The 21954-nt window shown below is 43.6% G+C and overlaps 1 protein-coding gene across 1 annotated transcript; it reads right to left on the bottom strand.

Moving 5' to 3' along the window:
- Nucleotides 1-279: 279 nt before the first annotated feature.
- On the bottom strand, nucleotides 280-20143 carry abcb6a (ATP-binding cassette, sub-family B (MDR/TAP), member 6a). The gene is made up of 20 exons (XM_063009419.1): nucleotides 20092-20143; nucleotides 17698-18229; nucleotides 15540-15680; nucleotides 14116-14305; nucleotides 13934-14026; nucleotides 13659-13851; nucleotides 12305-12426; nucleotides 10840-10949; nucleotides 10698-10763; nucleotides 9301-9426; nucleotides 9129-9205; nucleotides 8990-9053; nucleotides 7899-7984; nucleotides 7736-7793; nucleotides 7268-7372; nucleotides 6970-7144; nucleotides 4486-4598; nucleotides 4294-4388; nucleotides 3548-3616; nucleotides 280-2480 (listed from the first exon to the last, which is right to left on the bottom strand). The coding sequence occupies exons 2-20, from the start codon at nucleotides 18211-18213 to the stop codon at nucleotides 2321-2323; spliced, it is 2559 nt and encodes an 852-aa protein (XP_062865489.1). The 5' UTR covers nucleotides 18214-18229; nucleotides 20092-20143; the 3' UTR covers nucleotides 280-2320.
- Between the last annotated feature and the right edge of the window lie 1811 nt (nucleotides 20144-21954).

Below are 21954 nucleotides of genomic sequence, written 5' to 3'. Positions count from 1 at the left end.
AGTTCTTCTTTTCACCGACCAGTGGTAGAGTTATACATCAAGCCATAACACACTGAGGAACACGCTATACTCAAATATTCTTCCAACACTGGTGCAGGCGCCTAGACCTGACGGCAGGAGGTGCTGTTGCAGAAGCGAGGGAAGCCGTACCCCACCCGGTCATCTCTCACACCCAGTCTGGATTCTCCAGTGTAGGCTATTTTGTGATTGTAATGATTTTTGCATCTGTTTTTTTCTCTGACTGAAGGATTAAAACACACACAGACACACACACAGTAATTCTGTGTCTCTGGTACCTTGATCACTTTATAACTAAAGTAGTATTAAAAACACCATAAACAACCCACAAGTCCATAAATATACTTCGTTTTTCAAAAACCATCATCGCTTTCACACAATTACACATTATGAACATTATAAAACAAAGAAAAAAAGATGTCCACATATTTTTGATTCATTCAAACAAACAAACAAACAAACAAATAGTAATCCATATAAATATATATAGCACTAATTTAAACCAATGCCCATATTATCAAACTTAAAAGTCAGTTACACAGGTACAGTACATACAAGCCTCAATTCCAGAAATGTTGGGACACAATGTGAAATGCAAAAACTAGTGATTAGAAAACCCAGTTTGACCTTCAATCAAACGAAAACAAATCCTTAAACTTCTAAAAATCGAAAATTAATGCATGATTGTGCTTCAAAACCTGAAACAGGAGCAATTCAAGATGTAAGAGTGTGGTAAAATGTTGGGTAAAACAAGAGCCGACACAACAGCATGAGTGAATAATCCAATATTTCATATATTCTCCCCTAATCTAGTCATGTCTAATTCCCCTGATTGCGTCTTCTATACTGATTCGACCCTTCACCGCTGACTGAGGACGCCTCTCGACTGACACGCCTCCTCCGGCACGTACAGTCAGTACAGACTGCATTTTTTACCTGCACGAGTCGAGTTCATACACCGACGGGCACCGTGTACGGAGGACCACACCCCCATCAGCATTATTCCTCAGCCCTGTGCAGGCGCCATCAGTCGGCCAACAGGGGCCGCAGTCGCACCAGTTATGAGGACCCATGATCCGACTTTCTTACCCTCTAACCCTGAACAACCCTGAAAAGTCAGTCGTTGTTCATGCCGCCCAGCCCAGTCGAAAAGGCAGAGCTGAGATTCGATACGATGTATTCGAGACCCCAACTCTGGTGCGCTAGCGTACTTTACCGCTGCGCCACCTGAGAGGCCAATATTTAATATTTAAGCAAATTTCCTTGTTGACTGCAAACATTTGAGGTGTTTTACCCTCTACAGTGCATAAAATTATCGAAAGGTTTACAAACTGCTTTTGTGATCCCTCTGTTGGTTCTACATTACAACCCCAGCACACTGACACAGGAATGAGAATGTGTTTAGAAATCAGTAGATTTCTACATTCTTTTTTCTTTGTTTCATCACCTGTCCCAACTTTTTTGGAATTGAGCTCTGTAACATATAAAGAAACCCAGAAAAATTTCTTATTCCCTAAAAAAACAACAAAACAAAGACAAAAACAACCTAAATGTAAATTAAAGAAAATAATTAAAATTTGAAAATCTACCAACATTCGACGTGTCCTTATATTTATGGAATTTCTAACAGCTTCTTCATAGTCTTAGTAGTGAAGAACTCGAGTCAGTTTAAAAATATATTCTCAGTCAGTCGCTGTTAGAGGAAAGTCAGACACGTCAGATACTCAAAAGTATGTGGACACCTGACCATGAGCTGAACCAGCCTCCTCTTGTGTGGGCAGTTGTAGCCTAGTGGTTAGAGTACTGAACTAGTGATCATAAATAAGGTTGCTGGTTCAAACCCCACCACTGCCATGTTGCCACTGTTGGGCCCTTGAGCAAGGCCCTTAACCCTCAATTGATTAAAAACTGTATACTGTAAGTCCGCTTAATGCCAACTATGTAAATCTTAGGGCCTTCAGCAACATTTAGAAGTGTGCCTGTTGGAATTTGTACCCTGGCTGGATGAGAAGGTCTGGCTCACAATCAGCATTCCAATTCATCCCAAAAGCTTTGTGGGCCTTCCCCAAACTGCTGCTATAAAGTTGGAAGCATATATGCTATTGTGTACCACTGATTTCCTACACTTGTAAGTTATGGTGTGGCTCATAGACCTATGTTCAATAATCCGGAGGGGCGTCCACATACTTTTGGCCCTGTATTGTCCATCTAATTGTACAGCTAATCAAATTCAACTGCAACGTGAACCCTTCCCAGTCCTCCAATACCCACAATCCTCTCTGCTCTGCTCAGTGTTAGCCCCTCAGTGATGCCTGGGAGGAGCAGAGGATTCTGGGGGCTGTAGTTTCTCTGGCCGCACGTCTTTGGTTTCCGTGTCGGACGCCGAGTCGGAGTCGGACGTCTGCTGCTGTTTCAGCCACATGTCGGCGTAGAGGCCTGCTTTAGCCAAGAGCTGCTCGTGACTGAGGAAAGAGCCCGGGAGTTTAGCTACACAGCTAGCAACGTTAGCCAGCTAGCCTTCTAATGGTAGTCGGATAGCAAGGTTAGCCAGCTAATTATTTACTGAAAATTAGATGGTAATGAAAGCAAGCTAACTACAGTCATATAGCAACATTAATCTGCTGGCTACTTACTGATAGTCAGATAGCATTAACCAGCTAGCGACATACTGTCAGGTAACATGGTTAGCCAGCTAAGTACTTACTGACAGTCAGATAGCAATTATAGTAAGCTAACTATAGTTCAATAGCAACAATAGTCTGATAGCCACTTACTGATAGTCAGATAGCATTAGCCAGCTAGCTACTTACTGATAGTCAGATAGCAACATTAATCCGCTAGCTACTTACTGAGATAATGAGAGCAACAAATGTCAGCTAACTACTTACTGATAGTTGTATAGCAGCATTACCCAGCTAGCTACATACTTTCAGATTGCATGGTTAGCCAGCTAGCTACTCACTGATAGACAGAGAGCAACATTAGTCCGCTAGCTACTTAATGAGAACAACTACCAACTGATAGTCGTACAGCAGCGTTAGCCAGCTAAGTACTTATTTACAGTCAGATAGCAAGTTTAGCCGGCGAATTATTTACTGATGGTCAGATGCTAACGCGAGCAAGCTAACTACAGTTATACAGCAACATTAGTCCGCTAGCTACTTACTGATAGTCAGGTAGCATTAGCCAGTTAGATACATACGTTAGATACATACATTCATAAACTAGCGTCGCTAAATAAGCTGCTGCTCTAATGACTGGGTATGGCTGCGGCGTTAAGGGTAACAAATTAGAAACAGTTACACCAATGGTTGCATGTAGGGCGTGTACACGATCGACCAATCACGACGTTTACGTTTTTAAACCTCAAATATTTGAGGCAGACATGCGGTCACCCTAACTTTACCCCCCCTAGCCCTAACCCTGGCGTTAGCATAGTAAGTACCCAACGTTTAGACTATTCGCTAATAATCATCTGAAGAAGCTCATGAGGGATTTGAAACGAAGCTCCATTATTGTTTCTCCTCACCTTCCTCTCTCTGCAATCTGTCCATCTCTGAGAACGAGGATCTGATCCGCACCGATGATCGTTGATAACCTACGAAAAATTTTAATAAGAGAAGAACCACATGAATATGTAAATAATGTCCAAAAGTATGTGGACACCTGACCATGATCCTGTCACAGCTCATTTTAAGAGCATGAAAACACAAAAGATTCAGAAGAATTTCAGATCCAATTTATTCAATACTGGATTTGGGCGGTTTATCCTATTCGTCATGTCAGTTGAACAGCCATCTTCAGGTTTCTCAATTTTCAATTGTTCAGTGGGGTTTACGTCTGGGATTTAGCTGCAGCACAAACACTCAGAGACTTTCCACAAAGATGCTTCATTTATCTATATCCAACATGTTCTCCCATCTCTGCAAAGGACCTCTGGAGCTCCCTTACCGACCTGACTCTGGAAGCCCAACTTCGCCAGATATTCAACTCAACTATGGTGCAAGCTTCTTCTTTTCCAAAAATATTAGAACCACGGTGGTCCTGGAAACACCCAGAGTCACAGATATTGTTTTAGACTCATGATAGAGCTTCAGGGTGGAGATCCACAGATGCTTCTTCGGACTTCATGGGTCGGTTTTTGGTAAATTGGGCGCCCTTGCACCCTTAACTCAGACTGGAGCAGGTGGAGAGTAAGTTCTACACACGTCTCAAGGACCATTGAGGCAAACAGGAGCCACAGCAGAGGGTCGATGAGTGTTCTGGTGTTCTTACCTGTGGGCCACCACGATGGTGGTTCTGTTGACGCACACTTTAGCCAGCGAGGCCTGAATGTTTCGCTCAGTCTGCGTGTCCAGGGCAGAAGTGGCCTGTCGAGAGAGAACAGCGTTAGTGTGTTTGTGTTTTTGGAAGAACAGGATTGTGGGAGATGTAGTATTTCATGCTTTGAAGCGCCAGCTCTTGTACCTCGTCCAGCAGGATGATCTGAGGAGCTTTGAGGATGGTTCGAGCGATGGCCACCCTCTGTTTCTCTCCTCCACTTAGCTTCAGGCCCCTCTCACCCACCTGTGTGCTGTAACCTGGCAAGAACATGAAGTTACACACGAGTCAACCAGAGTGCAAACCAAGGGCGCGCCACGGGGTGTGCCACGGAATTAAAGGTGTAATAACGAGTGTGATTAGATAAGCTACTCGACCAGAGGTTAAAGATGTTATAAGGAAAATGCTTGGATGACCTTCTCAACTGAGGCGTAAATGTGTATCATGGAAGAAGTGTGATTAGATGAGCTGCTTGACCAGAGATTAAAGGTCTAATAAGGAATATGATTAGATGAGCTGCTTGACCAGGGCTTAAAGATGTAATAAGGGAAATTTAGTATATCTGGATGAGCTACTCGACCAGAGCTTAAAGGTGTAATAAGGAGTATGATTAGATGAGAAGATCTAACAGAGATTAAAGGTGTAATAAAAAGAATTTTGTATAATTAAATGAGCTACTCAACCAGAAAAAATAAATTAAAGGTGTAATAAGAAGTATAAATTGATGAGGTACTCGACCAGAGATTAAAGCTGTAATAAGGAAAATAGTGTATAGTTGGATTAGATCCTTGACCAGAGATTAAAGGTGTAATATGATTAGATGAGCTACTCAACTACAGATTAAAGGTGTATTATGGAAAATAAATAGATGAGCTACCTGGGCTTAGAGGTGTAACAAGGAGTATGATTAGATGAGCAGATCTACCAGAGATTAGAGGTGTAATAAGGAGAATTTTGTATAATTAAATGAGCTACTCAACCAGAAATCAGAAATTAAAGGTGTAATAAGAAGTATACATTGATGAGCTACTTGACCAGAACTTAAAGGTGTAATGAGGAAAAATATTAGATGTTCTACTTGACTGGGGCTTAAAGGTGTAATAAGGAGTATGATTAGATGAGGTACTCGACCAGAGATTAAAGGTGTAATAAGGAGTATAATTAGATAAGCTACTTGAACAGAGATTAAAGGTGTAATAAGGAGTATGATTAGATGAGGTACTTGAACAGAGATTAAAGGTGTAATAATTAAAATGAATAGACGAGGTACCCAATCAAAACTTAAAGGTGTAATAAGGAGTGTGATTAGATGAGCTACTCGACCAGCGATCAAAGGTGTAATAAGGAAAAATATTAGATGTTCTACTTGACTGGGGCTTAAAGATGTAATAAGGAGTGTGATTAGATGAGCTACTTGAACAGAGATTAAAGGTGTAATAAGTAAAATGAATAGATGAGGTACCCAATCAAAACTTAAAGGTGTAATAAGGAGTATGATTAGATAAGCTACTCGACCAGCGATTAAAGGTGTAATAAGGAAAATTGTGTATAGTTGGATGAGATCCTTGACCAGATATTAAAGGTGTAATAAGGAGTATGATTACATGAGCTACTCAATCAGAACTTAAAGGTTTAATAAGGATTTTTGTATAATTATATAAACTACTCAGCTAAGATTTAAAGGTGTAATAAGGAATATGATTCGATGAGCAGATCTACCAGAGATTAAAGGTGTAATTAGGAGAATAATTAAATAATAATAATAAGAAATTAAATAAAAAATAAATGTAAGTATAAATTGATGAGGTACTTGACCAGAGCTTAAAGTGCCAGGACCAGTCGGTTCAAAAACAGTTTTTTTCCCACCTCAATAACTTTATTGAACACCACTATTCGCCGTTAACACACAACATTCTGGACATTCTGGACTAAACACTGGACCTATTATTTATTATTTATCATTGCACTGTTCGGATTACACACTGGACTATTGTGTTGTTATTTATCATTGCACATTTCTCATTGCACAAGTTGCACCTGCACTTTACCCTCACCCCGGACTGCACCCTGGACTGTCGTAATTATTCATCATTGCACCTGCACTTTACACAACTGTGTACACAACTATATAGTTACAGCTGTATAGTTACTATTTACTCATCCTTCATTCTAGTATTGTTATTACTAATATATACCTAACTAATCTTTATTATTATTACTGTTATTATTATAATACATGTTAATTTTTTATTAATATGCTTATTGTTATTATTGCTATTATGTATATAGTAATATGTACATACTGTAGGTATAATTGTAAATAGTAAATAGATGTAGTTCTAGATGTAAATCTATGTAAATAGATGTAGTTATAACTTTATATTCATATTAATCATAGGTATATGTTACTAATATTCTCTGTTTTTTGCACAATGCTACTATTTGATGCTAACTACATTTCGTTGCCTTGTACCTGTACTGAGCAATGACAATAAAGTTCTATCTATCTGTCCATCCATCCATCCATCCATCCATCCATCTATCTAAAGGTATATAAGAAATATAATTAGATGAGCTGCTCGGCCAGAGATTAAAGGTGTAATGTGAATTCTGCTCAGATGAGTTATTAACCATCAGGGAAGGAGAGAATCTTATCGTGGATGTCGGCAGCGATGGCTGCGTCCTCCACCTCCTGGTCCGAGGCGGTGATTCGGCCGTAGCGGATATTCTCCTGAATGTTATCGTTGAAGAGGACGGTATCCTGGGGCACGACGCCAATGTGGGCACGTAACGAAGCTTGCTTGACCTGCCACACACACACACACACACACACACACACACACACAATGTTCACTACATGTCAAATACGTCAAATGAATAATCAGCAACGTTCGTATGGAGATGATAATTCAGCGTCGGGTCCCCTCACCTTGTTGATGTCCTGGCCGTCGATGCGGATGCAGCCACCCTGAACGTCGTAGAAGCGGAACAGCAGGCGGACCATGGTGCTCTTCCCCGCCCCCGACTGACCCACCTGTGTGTTTCAGAAGAGGACTCGTGTACGGGATCATAAAGGTGAGATCGGAATTGTGCTCTGCTCTCTAAAACACATTAGCAGGAACACACTACACTCTAAATATTCCTCCACCATTCATGCAGGCACATGTTGCAGCAGAAATTCAATGTGGTGTGGACACCTGACCATGAGCTTGCTGGGTACCCTACAGCTTTTTATGAGATTCTGGAGTGCGTCTATGGGAACTTGTACCCATTTATTTCAAAGTGCTTTAAGCATCAATCAATAGCTATGAGGTCAGAGCTCTGTACAGGCCAGTGGAGTTTCGTACCCAGGGACCTTCCCCAAACCGATGCCACAAAGTACATTTCTTCGACTCACCAGCGCTACCGTCTGGCCCGGAAGTACGGTGAACGAAACGTCCTTCAGAATCTCCTTCCTGTTCCGGAAACAAAAACGAATCGGTTAAAAATAATCACACAACCACAACCACCGAGCTCCAGATGTTCTGATGTTCAGATCTTCAGAGGAGGAGAAGTTTCACCCTTCTATGTAGCTGAAGGAGACGTTCTCAAACTCGATCCTGCCCAGCTTGTACTGAAGGCTTGCCGCGTTCACGTCGTCCTTCACCTGGAACACAATCCAGACCAGAAGAAACCAGACGTGAACCAAAGAACCACAAAGAACCACAAAGAACAGCAAAGAACCACAAAGATCCACAAAGAACCAGAAAGAACCACAAAGATCCACAAAGAACCAGAAAGAACCACAAAGAACCAGAAAGATCCACAAAGAACCGAGTCTCAGCGGTGGCACCGGCTTAGCCAGCGCTGGACAGACACATGTGACCGTGTCTGATCACTTTGTTCCTGATGGCAATTTCTGCTGTCCGGCCGAATGAGGTTTAAGGGCCTTGCTCAAGGGCCCAACAGTGGCAACCAAGGGTTTGAAACAGCAACCTTCTGCTTACTAGTCCAGTACCTTAACCTCTAGGCTACAACTGCTGAACGTACTGTGACAGTATTTTGTCTAAGCAATTAGGGGTCAAGGGCCTTGCTCAAGGGCCCAACAGTGGTGGGGCTTAAACCAGCGACCTTCTGCTTACTAGTCCAGTACCTAAACCGCTAGGCTACAACTGCCCAGGGCTGAACGTACTGTCCCATTAGGGGTTAAGGGCCTTGCTTAAGGGCCCAGCAGTGGTGGAGTATGAACCAGTGACCTTCTGCTTACTAGTCCAGTACCCTAACCACTAGGCTACAACTGCCCAAGGATGAACGTACTGTGACAGTATTCTGTCTATGCAATTGAGGGTTAAGGGCCTTGCTCAAGGGCCCAACAGTGGTGGAGTATGAACCAGTGACCTTCTGCTTACTAGTCCAGTACCTTAACCACTAGGCTACAACTGCCCAGGGCTGAACGTTCTGTCCCATTGGGGGTTAAGGGTCTTGCTTAAGGGCCCAACAGTGGTGGAGTATGAACCAGTGACCTTCTGCTTACTAGTCCAGTACCTAAACCACTAGGCTAAATTCTCTGAGAATCTGTCGCTGTCCGGTGAAAAGAAGCGGCTTAAGAGGGGCGTGTGCTATCCAAAAACTGCAGAAAGAAGGAAAGAACATAAAGAGCAGTCGGTCTCACCTCCTCTTCTTCATCGAAGAGCTTGAACATGCTCTCCATGTCAATGAAAGATCTCTGGATCACTCTGTGCAGAGAGGAGAGGGACGTCAGGGATCCGTTTATTCCCAAAATAAAATAAGTGATATTTCAATAATCGTACCTGTAGTAGGTGCCGAACCAGTTGAGGGGCGTGTAGAGCTGGATGATGTAGGTGCCGAACAGAACGTAATCTCCGACCTGAGCAGGATACAGTGAAATAATGACATGATCACTTGTTAGAAGCAGCGTCCACATACTTTAGACAACGTAAACGTGAGCGTAAAAGCTCGGACCTGGAACTTCCCCTCGCTGACAAAATAAGCGCAGAGCAGCGAGCCGGCCAGCAGACCCAAACCGATGATCAGATTCTGCGTCTGATTCAGCAGAGCCAGGGAGGCGTTGGTCAGCCACTCCAGAGACTGTGGACAGAAAACAGAAGGAAGATGAGTCCGGCATTCAGGCTAGTACTGTTCTCTTGGTGACTGATTACGACATGCCGGTCAGAGCCGGTTAGGAATCCACCCCGGTGGAGAATGTGTGTGTGTCTAAATTCAAGCCGTAGCTTAGTGGTTTAGGTACTGGACTAGTAATCAGATGGTCGTGGGTTCAAGCCCCACCACTGCACTGTCGGGCCCTTGAGCGAGGCCCTTAAGCCTCAATTGCTCAGACAGTATACGTCACAACACTGTAAGTCGCGTTGGATGAAGGCGTCTGCTAATTACCGATAACGTAAATTATGTTCGATATTTATTTTCATGCAATTAACTGCTTCAACCTGGTCAGGGTCGCAGTGGCCCTGGCACCACCCTGAAACACTGCCCGCAAAGCCGCAATGTCATTCACAAGTATGTGAGGAACAGGGCTAGGTTCAAACCCAGGTCCTCCACTCCTAATCAAGCCACCATTGGGGTGTAATAACTGAGGCAATTTGCGGTCAAGCGTTGTTCTCTTGGTGTATGCAAGACAAGCCACCTGGTGACTGAAGCTCCTACCACCTGCGTCTCAATAATAACCTTCTAACAGGATGTTGGTTTTGCTGGATGTTGATTGGTTGAACTGTATTATGCAGCAGACTGGAAGCACCTGTCATATTGGTTGGACAGCAAGACAGCAATTAATCGCTCAATTAACGCCTGTACTGTTCTCTTGGTGTACACAACACATCTTGGAACACATGACTAGTTACGACTGAAGCTCCTGCCATCTGTCTCCTAATCAATTATAGTATTATTTCTTTCTCAAAGCTGAAGCTGAGAACATAGCACAACTACTGGGCTGTAGGGGTCAAGCATTAACGCCTGTACCGTTCTCTTGGTGTACACAACACATCTTGGAATGCATAACCAATTATGACTGAAGCTCCTGCCATCTGTCTCCTAATCAATTATAGTATTAGTTCTTTCTCAAAGCTGAAGCCGAGAACATAGCACAACTCCTGGGCTGTAGAAGTCAAGCATTAACGTCTGTACCGTTCTCTTGGTGTACACAACACAACACTTGAAACACTTAATACCCTTGCCAGATGAGCATCTACAATCAAAGCTTCTACCATCTGTCTCCCAATGAATGCAAGCATCAGTTGAGTTCAAGCATTAACACCTGTACCGTTCTCTTGGTGTACCCAGCACATCTCGAGACACTTTACAGACGTAAAACCCCTCAGTCATAACACTGTGGACTGTTGTATTACCTGGTATTTGAGGACGGCGTCTTCGAAGCGGCTGACTTCGTAGTTCTCGGCGTTGTAATATTTCACCTGTTAATCGACACGTCACGTCATTCATCACAAATAGCGGCAGATATTCCAATAAATTTAAGGACATATTCGGTACCGTCTCAAAGTTTAGCAGCGAGTCCACGGCTTTGGCTTTGGTGTTGTTGTCCATGGTGTTCATTTCTCGCCTGTACTTGGTCCTCCATTCAGTGATTATGATGGTGAGAGCTTACGAATAAATAAATACATAAATGACTGAGCATCACATATCGTCCTGAATCTTAAATCTTGCTCTTTAATGAAAGACACAGTGTGGAAGATTCATTACATATTGTGTCCACATACTTTTGGCCTATTAAGGAGCACTAGGGACACAGCAGTATATACACTGATCAGCCATAACATTAAAACCACCTCCTTGTTTCTACACTCACTGTCCATGTTATCAGCTCCACTTACCATATAGAAGCACTTTGTAGTTCTACAATTACTGACTGTAGTCCATCTGTTTCTCTTCAGGACCACCACAGAGCAGGTATTATTTAGGTGGTGGGTGATTCTCAGCACTGCAGTGACACTGACATGGTGGTGGTGTGTTAGTGTGTGTTGTGCTGGTACGAGTGGATCAGACACAGCAGCGCTGCTGGAGTTTTTAATCGTCCACCAACCAAAAATATATCCAGCCGACAGCGCCCCGTGGGCAGCGTCCTGTGACCACTGATGAAGGTCTAGAAGATGACCGACTCAAACAGCAGCAATAGATGAGCGATCGTCTCTGACTTTACATCTACAAGGTGGACCGACTAGGTAGGAGTGTCTAACAGAGTGGACAGTGAGTGGACACGGTGTTTAAAAACTCCAGCAGCGCTGCTGTGTCTGATCCACTCGTACCAGCACAACACACACTAACACACCACCACCATGTCAGTGTCACTGCAGTGCTGAGAATGATCCACCACCTAAATAATACCTGCTCTGTGGTGGTCCTGACCATTGAAGAACAGCATGAAAGGGGGTAACAAAGTATGTAGAGAAACAGAGGGACTACAGTCAGTAATTGTAGAACTACAAAGTGCTTCTATATGGTAAGAGGAGCTGATAACATGGACAGTGAGTGTAGAAACAAGGAGGTGGTTTTAATGTTATGGCTGATCAACAGTTGCTATCAGCTGTAATAAATCCATTATAAAAGAAATTATACACTTCCAACTTTGCAGCAACAGTTTAGGGAAGGTCGTGGTCATATAGACGTGGCCCTGACCTCAACCCAACTGATCTCCTACAGGACGAACTGGAATGCCAATTGTGAGCAAAGCAGTCCTTTCTAATTTGCTCTTCTGACCTCTTGTTGCTTACTGGCGGACTAATGATCAGAAGGTTGCAGGTTCAAGCCTCACCACCACCAAGTTGACATCGTTAGGCTCCTAAGCAAGGCCCCTAATCCTCAGCTGCTCAAACTGTATTCAGTCATGATTGTAAGTCGTATGGGTTTGAATTGGGACGTCCAAGCTCACGGTCAGGTGGGCGTCCGCATACTTTGTGCAGATTTGGGAGTATATAACGAACTGGGAGCAGGTACTCACTGAGGTAAAGCACCATGCAAACGAAGACGATGAGTCCGAACCAGGCGTTGAAGTTGGAGATGAAGTAAACGATGGCGATGATGATGTCGGCGATGGTGGGGAAGATGCTGAACACGATGTAGCTGTAAACAACAAACAAACAAACAAACAAATAAATGGATGCACATTCTTTTCGATATATTAATAAACGATGGCTTAGAAGTAGGACCACTATAGGGTCATTTCAACTGCAAGAACATCCGCCTAGGTTCTACGGAGAGCTTTAATCAAAAACGACGGAAGGCGTTGGGAACTTTTGTCCACCACAAGCGCCACAGGAATGTAACGATGCATTAACGTCGCATTAATATCACTGAACCATGATTCGTTCAGAAGCTCTAGGACTCCCCGAACCACAGCGAGAACCGCACCTTCTTTCTAAGGTCCCGCCACACCGACCAGCAAAGGCTGGAAAAAAAGCAACGTGAGGCAACCAACAGAGCTCCAAAGATGCCAAATACAAGAGATAAGATCGCCTTTTATTATCCCACAGGGGGAAATTTGCAACGTTACAGGAGCTTGCATGATCATCAATTCAGAGGGTCTAGGACTCCCCGAACCACAACGAGAGCTGTCGTGAAAAAAAAAAAAAACCAGCCAATCAGGAGGAACATCAGAGTTCGTCTGAGCAGCTGGGATGATCCTCAAACCCATAAGAGATAGAGCACATTTTGAGCTTTCGGGACCTGTTCCGAGGTCCACACTGACCCGACCGGCACTTTCCAGGAGGGCGTAGGGTCTCGAGGCAGTCCCAGAGCTTTGAGGCCCACATGGCCACCAAGAAAACATCCTCCTCGGAAGCTTGGAATGATCACGAGTGCCACAGCGATCTATTATGCTAGCCCACTACCCCTGAAATCCTGGTTCGAATCTCAGCGGTGCTAATCCCAGCTGATTGGCTTCATCTGAGAAGCCCTGTGATGGATTGGCGCCCTGTCCAGGGTATTGTCCAGCCTAAAAAAACGTAAAAAGGTGAAAAGGTTCATCAGGTGGGTTTATATAGGGATACGAGTCACGCACTTGTCAGTGCACTCTCGGCAAGACTGATTAGCTTTCAAAGCGCCTCCAATGAAGAGAAGTTTAGTGCTTCTGTCTCCTTCTTTTACTACATTAAACCACGTTAAGCTTTATTTTCAACCAGAAGCGTTTTAGACTCTGGGAGAAGCTGATTCTGATTCTCATCGTTTCTCAGAAGCTGGAGCTGTAACACAAGTTTAAAAGTGAAACAGGGAGGAGAATCCAGATAAACACAGATACACGTGGAGCTGTAACCCTGGATCTGATGCTTATTCCACACCAAGGCGGCGATTGGTACCTGAGCAGGCTGTCGATGGAGGAGGTCCCGCGGTCGATGCTGCGCAGGACCTCCCCGGTGCGGCGCTGCAGGTGCCAGCGCAAAGACAGCGAGTGCAGGTGGGCGAAGAGCCGGACCTGCACCACGCGGCTGGTGTACTGCTGCACCCGGATCCACAGGAACGAGCGCAGGTTGCTGACGAACCCTGAGGAACCTGAGCGGGAAAAAGACACGGGTTCAAAACCGAAGAATCCGAGCCAGGCACGTGGAACCAAGCGTCTCCGAAACGCACTCACCAGCGCCGCCACCCTGCAGGAACTTCAGCAGGACGTAGATGCACACGGTGAACGCCAGGGTCTTCCAGGGACTTCCAGCCGTCAGCTCGTTCACTGCCGCCCGAGAAGAGAAGTACGCAGGCGTTAAGAACATCGCATACAAACGAACATCTCCAACCGACTCCAGAGGTTCGGTTCCTCACCTATGTTCTTGTAGTAGATGGGGACGAAGACGTTGATGGCGCGCTCGGTGCCCAGCAGCCCGAGGCACAGGACCACCAGGACCTGCAGGAACAGGCTGCCGCTCGGCCACATGTAGGGCAGCAGGAGACGCACCTTCTTTCTGAAGTCCCGCCACGCCGACTGGTTCTGCGCTGCCCCACCCAGCAAAGGCTGGAAAAAGAAGCATGTGAAGCAACCAACAGAGTTCCAAAGATGCCAAACACAAAGAGATAGAATAGGATAAGATCGCCTGTTATTATCCCACAGGGGAAAATTCGCAAGCAAAGCATTTTGTGAAGGACAAAAACGTTGTGGGATAGCAGAAGCACAAAGTCGCACTGATATCACTAAATGAGGATCAATTCAGAGGCTCTAGGACTCCCCCGAACCACAGCGAGAGCCGTCATGTTCAATTCTAGGCTATGCAAAACAGAATCAATGAAATGGGACGCTACAAACGCTGGTGGACAAAAACGTTGTGGAATGGCAGAAGTCGCACTTATTTCACTAAATGATGATTAATTAGGACAAACAAGGACTCCCCCGAACCACGGCGAGAGCCGTCATGTTGAAATCTAGACTTGGCAAAACAGGACAATAAAATGGGAAGCTACAAACGCTAGCAAAGCATTTTGTGGTGGACAAAAACGTTGTGGAATAGCAGAAGCACAAAGTTGCACTGATATCACTGAATGAGGATCAATTCAGAGGCTCTAGGACTCCCCCGAACCACAGCGAGAGCCGTCATGTTCAAATCTAGACTAGGCAAAACAGGATGATGAAATGGGAAGCTACAAATGCTAGCAAAGTATTTTGCGATGGACAAAAAATGTTCTGGAATGACAGAAGCACAAAGTCGCACTTATTTCACTAAATGAGGATCAATTCAGAGGCTCTAGGACTCCCCCGAACCACAGCGAGAGCCGTCATGTTCAAATCTAGACTAGGCAAAACAGGATGATAAAATGGGAAGCTACAAACGCTAACAAAGCGTTTTGTGGTGGACAAAAATGTTGTGGAATAGCAGAAGTCGCACTCCTATCACTACATGATGATTAATTAGGACAAACAAGGACTCCCCCGAACCACAGCGAAAGCCATCATGTGCAAATCTAGACTAGGCAAAACAGGAAGATGAAATGGGAAGCTACAAACGCTAGCAAAGCATTTTGTGGTGGACAAAAACGTTGTGGAATAGCAGAAGTCGCACTCCTATCACTGAATGATGATTAATTAGGACAAACTAGGACTCCCCCGAACCACAGCGAGAGCTGTCATGTTCAGATCTAGACTTGGCAAAACAGAATCTATGCAAAAAGAGACTCGAAAGAAATCAAAGCTAATCAAGAGGAACAGACCAATCACATTTTGAGCTTTCGGGACCTGTTCTGAGGTCCACACTGACCTGTCCGCCACTTTCCACGTCTCTCTCGTCCTCGTTGACCAGGAGGGCGTAGGGTCGGCGCGGCAGTCCCGGAGCTTTGAGGCCCAAGACGAACAGCGCTCCGGTGCAGAGATAACGAAGCAGCCAGAACCCAAACGCCACCTGCGGGAACACGACCGGCGAAGATCAAAAGTATGTGGACGCCCCGACTAGTTACTGAGTTCAGGTGCTTCAGACGCGCTCGTTGCTAACAGATCAGGTCTATAAAGTAAATCATATTGTTACCAAACAGTTTGAGGAAGGCCTTTCTGGGCTTCTGTGCCCATATAAATAGGGATAGCTTGTTTTGCTTTGACAGAACAGGCACAGATTCCTACAGACACATTCCAAAATCTTGTAGGATGTCCAACCAGGTCAAGCTGAGGTGTCCACATACTTTTGGCTGACCAAAAATACAAGGTTTACAGCAGGTTTTATGAATATCTGATGGACACCAAGTTATCCTGTTTATTTTTATGTGTTTGATTATGACTAATGTCATCTGGTGACTTCTCTGTGCTCATATAAATAGGAATGGCTTGTTTTGCTGACAGAACAGGCACAAATTCCTACAGACACATTCCAAAATCAAGTAGGATGTCCAACCAGGTCAAGCTGAGGTGTCCACATACTTTCGGCTGTCCAAAAACACAGTCAAAAGGTTTATAGTGTGCTGTCTGGTAATCTGCTGGGTCAAAAATATACAGACACCAAGTTATCCTGCTTATTTTTATGTGTGTGATTATGACTGATGTCATCTGGCGACTTCTCTGTGCCCATACGAATAGGTCTAGTTTGAGATCTCAGCTCTCGAAGAATCTCAGCCACGACGAACAGTTTGTTCCGTCCAAATAAAAAAAAACAAAAAAACAATAACAACAACTCTGTAGCTACTGTAAAGCATGGTGGTGGTAGTTTCATGCTTAATAGCTGCAGTAGAGTGAAATATATACAGTTATACACCCATAATAGCCAGAAGAACGGACACAGGTTGGATTTTGAACTATTAACATGTCTACGCCGAGTCATCGGGCCATCTGATCGGTCGGAGCCGAGCCCCGTTCGGGTGTGACCCACCGACCCGTGGATGGAATGCAGCCAGACTCCGTGGTGAATGACTCAGCAAAAGCTTCGTCCTTCTGCTTTCTGCCGAATCATCGCTGTCGATTCGATTCCGAGTCACTCTGAGTCACGACTCGTGAATCGTGTGATAAGAACCGTGCTGATTCACCGCGTCTCAGCGTTATTAGTGCATTAATAGCAACTTTAGGTCAAAAGTATGTGGACGCCTGAGCAGAAGCGTGTTGGGCTGTGTTTCCTCTTTTGCAACTATAACAGCCTCCACTCCACATTTTCAGCTGAAAGAGACACACAGTCAGGGTTTCAATTCAGCCCATGAAGCATGTCTTTATGGACCTCGCTCTGTGCACAGGGTCACAGTTCAGCTAGAACACGAAAGGGCCTTCCCCAAAGTATTACACAGGTGATTTTATACTCCCGGGTGTCATTAATAATAATAATAATACTAATTAATACTAATGAATAATTTATTATTAATAGCTGACTTGTGTATGACTCTAAATTGCATTATATTATAGTGTGAGAACGTTTTAGAGTGATTCTGGGTGGCTCAGGATCCACCACAACCCTGATCAGTATGAACAGATTGATGCTATCGTGCTCAGATTCTCCTGAATGTTTTGTATGATTGTTGAGTTGTTTCAAGGCTGGCAGGACTGGCACTGTAACAGCGGGTGGAGTAGGTGGTGCGCGGTGTAACGAGCCCCGGAGGCCTGGGTTCGAGCCTCGGCTTCGGTCACACCCCTAGGTGCAAGTGGCGAAAGCTTGCCGGATTGTTCAGGGTGTGTTCTTGCACCCATGGGTTTCCGGGTGGTGCTTCACCCACCTAGACCCTGACCAGGATGAGGTAGTCACTAACATTTACATTTACATTTTCAGCATTTAGTGGACGCTTTGGTCCAAAGTGACTTACAGTACTGTGACTGTATACAGACTAAGCAATTGAAGGTTAAGGGCCTCGCTCAGGGGTCCAACAGTGACAACCGGGCAGTGCTGGGACTTGAACCAGCGACCTTTAGATTACTAGTCACGTACCTTAACCGCTAAGCTACAAACCCACCTGTTGTTCTGCGTTCTCCAGTCCCCACCACCACTTCGGACTCGCCCACGACACCAACGCCAGGTTCTCAGCCACGAAAGCTATCGTCCAGTAGAGCAGCAGCACGGCGCTGTGTCCTCTCGTCCGGTCCCTGACCAGCACCCTCTTCCTCTCCACTCTCAGCAGCCCTAAGGCCCACGCCCACCCGAGGGCATAGAGACACCCGTAGAGCACCACGTATCCGGGCACCTGCGCGTCCGACGCCAACCGAAGTACCATCCACACCAGCGCCTGCAGGACCAGCAGAGCCGTCAGTCCCACCTGTGACCCGTAAAGTCTGGAGCGCGGGATGAACCGGGGCTCCATCCTGGTGCCGTGGCGAGCGTAGCAGACGCAGTGGAAGGTTCCCAAAAGGACCGCCAGACTGGCGAGGACGGACGGGACCAGGGTGAAGAAGAAGCAGAGCGTCAGGCCGTCGTCCACCCACGCCCGCCGCATGGAGATGCCCGGCTCACAGTAGCTCCCGAGTCCCACCATCGTTCCCGGGTAGATCCTGAGACGAGACAACAGAAGAAGTGCTACATCAGTAAGTCTAATAAAGATCGTGCAGGGACATAGATGACACATGCTGATGTAAAGCTTGCTCGACTGTAAACAGTGTCACTTCTGTTCCAGCAGCCTCTAATGCTAATTCTTGGGTCACATTTACCTTCAGAATTTCCTTTAAATTACAGCACAATATGATTTTTCTTCTCTGTAATCCACTACTATCAAGCTGCCGGTGACACTGTCCACAGTCAAGCAAGCTTTAAAGCTTTACAAGTCATGAGCTTAGAAGCTGCCATGTAGGAAAGGAGACTCCGCTTCAAAATCAGCAGTTTAAAGCTGGACCTAAAGTTAGTTCCTGCATGGCAACCTTTAAACACATGCTGATGTAAAGCTTGCTCGACTGTAAACAGTGTCACCTCTGTTCCAGCAGCTTCTAATTCTAATTGTTGGGTCACATTTACCTTCAGAATTTCCTGTAAATTACAGCACAATATGATTTTTCTTCTCTGTAATCCACTACTATCAAGCTGCTGCTGACACTGTCCACAGTCAAGCAAGCTTTAAAGCTTTACAAGTCATGAGCTTAGAAGCTGCCATGTAGGAAAGGAGACCCCGCTTCAAAATCAGCACTTTAAAGCTGGACCTAAAGTTGTTTCCTGCATGGCAACCTTTAAACACATGCTGATGTAAAGCTTGCTCGACTGTAAACAGTGTCACCTCTGTTCCAGCAGCTTCTAATTCTAATTACTGGTAATTTTTGGGTTCCTGGGTCACATTTACCTTCAGAATTCCCTTTAAATGACAGCACAATATGATCGTTCTTACCTGTAATCCAACAACTACCAGGTTACTGGTGACACTGTCCACAGTCCAGCAAGCTTTAAAGCTTTACATCATGCTGGCTTAGAGGCTGCCATGCAGGAACGAAGACCCCGCTTCAAAATCAGCACCTTAAACCTGGACCTAATGTTGTTCATTAAAAGTTAACGAAGTTCTTGCATGGCAGCCTTTAAAACACATGCTGATGTAAAGCTTGCTCGACTGTAAACAGTGTCACTTCAGTTCCGGCAGCTTCTAATTCTAATTGTTGGGAATTTCTGGGTTATTGTGTTAAATGACCTTCAGAATTTCCTTTCAATTATTGCACAATATGATCGTTCTTCTCTGTAATCTAACAACAACCAGGTTGCTGGTGACACTGTCCACAGTCAAGCAAGCTTTAAAGCTTTACATCATGCTGGCTTAGAGGCTGCCACGCAAAAAAGAAAATCAGCACCCTAAAGCTGGACCTTAAAGCACCTTAAGGTTAGTTCCTGCATGGCTGCCTTTAAACACATGCTGATGTAAAGCTTGCTTGACTGTAAACAGTGTCACCTCTGTTCCAGCAGCTTCTAATTCTAATTGTTGGGAATTTTTGGATTCCTGGGTCACATTTACCTTTAAATTACAGAACAATATGATTGCTCTTCTCTGTAATCCAACAACAAACAAGTTGCTGGTGACACTGTCCACAGTCAAGCAAGCTTTAAAGCTTTACAAGCCATCAGCAAAATCAGCACCTTAAAGCTGGACTAAATGTTGTTAATTAAAGGTTAATGAAGTTCTTGCATTGCAGCCTTCAGACCCATGATGATGTAAATAAAACTGGATTGACTGTAAACAGTATGAAGCGACACCTCGGGAGTCAACCACTAACAAGGCATTAGGAGGTCATGTCCTCAATTTAACTGACACATCAGAACTTTCTACACCACCAAATGAATCATTACAATTACTGACTGACAGAACTGAGTCCATTTCAACACCAAGTGCTGCGACATTCAATAACTTTAGCACACAAGCTACGTACAAAGCAACATTACTCACCTTATTTACAATCCTGAGAGTCTTCTACAGCATTTAAAAGTCTTAAATCCTGATTAAATTAGAAATACGCAGAGCAGAAAGGAGGACGTGGATATGTCTCATAAACTCCGTCTCTGTCCTCTGTTTATCACTACACACGCTCCAGGTATGATCGATCACTCTGGCATCTACAATCACTCCTACCTCTAACACAAATGTCCAATCCGTTACTCGGTATTCTACACTCTGTCAATAGACTCAGATTAAAATGTAATATATTAAATATAAATCGATTTATATTATTATTTAAGCAATTATTAATACACAAAAAGTAGAATTTTTTACATGTAGCGAAGTCAGTCGTTCTATTTAGTCGTTGTGTTTCCACAGTGCTGATGTATCGTTGTCAAAAGAGTCGAATCTTCGAATCTACATTTGTTATCTAAAAATGCGGAGTCGACTCGCATTTAAGAGTCGTTTACTGTACAGAGAGGAGTCAAATAGATTTTAAGGAATTTGCACAATCATGGTGCTATGTTCAGGTTACCGAAGTTACGTCAGACCATTCATAAATATAAACATTCCCAAACTGTTTTAAGATCTATATTTATTTTATTAAGACTTTAACGTCATGTTTTACACACTTAGGTAGTTAGTGGTTAGTTAGTTACACAAGATTCATAAGTTCAAACACAGTCTTTTTTAATGGTTGAATTACTCATATGTGTGATTTTACAGTGAAAATCAGGAAATAGCATTATGTCATGAGGTACATGGCGGTGTTTAATATGCCATAAAATAATTAAACAGCCAGCTTGATTAAACAAAATTAAGAAGGGAAATCATACTAGTGTTGTGGATGTTTTAATATTAATTTAAATATTGCTTCTGTTTTTGAATATTAAATAATCAAACTAATCAATTAATCAAAAACATAATCACCAGATTGATTAGGAAAATAATCGTTAGTTGCAACCCTACATGTGAAGTGAAGCATTTTTGTTTTGTGCATACACGTTAGTTTAGGATTATAAACTGTTCAGACAAATGTCACATAAAAAAGATAAGAGGGAAAAAAAAATATTTTTTTTACTGAGAATAGTCCACCGGGTAAAAGTGTCAGTATAAGAGTTGTAGAATGTAATGTGGGTTACACTTGATAAAATACAACTTGTTTTGGAGCAATGTGATGCATATTTTAAAAGCTTTTGAAGTTATTAATATGCTCAATACTTTAAATGCTATTGGAGTTATGAATAAAAATCTGTTTTTTTATTATGTAATAAAGGGTAACAGTGTCAGTATAAGAGTTGTAGTATATAATGTGGGTTACACTTGATAAAATACAACTTGTTTTGGAGCAATTTAATGAATATATTAAAAGCTGAAGTTATTAATATGCTGAATACTTTAAATGTTATTGAAGTTATGAATACAAATCTGGTTTTTTTATATAATAAAGGGTAAAAGTGTCAGTATAAGTTGTAGTATGTAATGAGGGTAACACTTAATAAAATACAACTTTTTTTGGAGCAATTTGATGAATATTTTAAAAGCTATTGAAGTTATTAATATGCTGAATACGTAAATGATATTGAAGTTATGAATAAAAATTTATTTTCTATTATGTACTAAAGGGTAAAAGTGTCAGTATAAGAGTTGTAGTGTGTAATGTGGTACTGGACTAGTAATCAGAAGGTCGCTGGTTCAAGCCCCACCACTGCCAAGTTGCTGCTGTTGGACCCCTGAGCAAGGACCTTAACCCTCAACTGCACAGACTGTATACTGTAACTGCAATGTAAGTCGCTTTGGATAAAAATGTAAACGTCTCACTCAGAGCTACCAAACAAAGTTTCATTGTATAACTATAGTGATAATAAAGTT

This window comes from Trichomycterus rosablanca, chromosome 15 (genome assembly GCF_030014385.1).
Source record: "Trichomycterus rosablanca isolate fTriRos1 chromosome 15, fTriRos1.hap1, whole genome shotgun sequence".
Lineage (NCBI taxonomy): Eukaryota > Metazoa > Chordata > Actinopteri > Siluriformes > Trichomycteridae > Trichomycterus > Trichomycterus rosablanca.
This window is presented reverse-complemented; position numbering and strand designations above follow the sequence as displayed.

Coding starts and splice junctions, on each gene's coding strand:
- abcb6a (XM_063009419.1), bottom strand. CDS start 18,213: ATGGTGGGACTCGGGAGCTACTGTGAGCCGGGCATCTCCATGCGGCGG. Junction 10,764..10,839: donor CGCTGCTAAACTTTGAGACG/GTACCGAATATG, acceptor GTCGATTAACAG/GTGAAATATTACAACGCCGA. Junction 9,206..9,300: donor TCAGCGAGGGGAAGTTCCAG/GTCCGAGCTTTT, acceptor TATCCTGCTCAG/GTCGGAGATTACGTTCTGTT.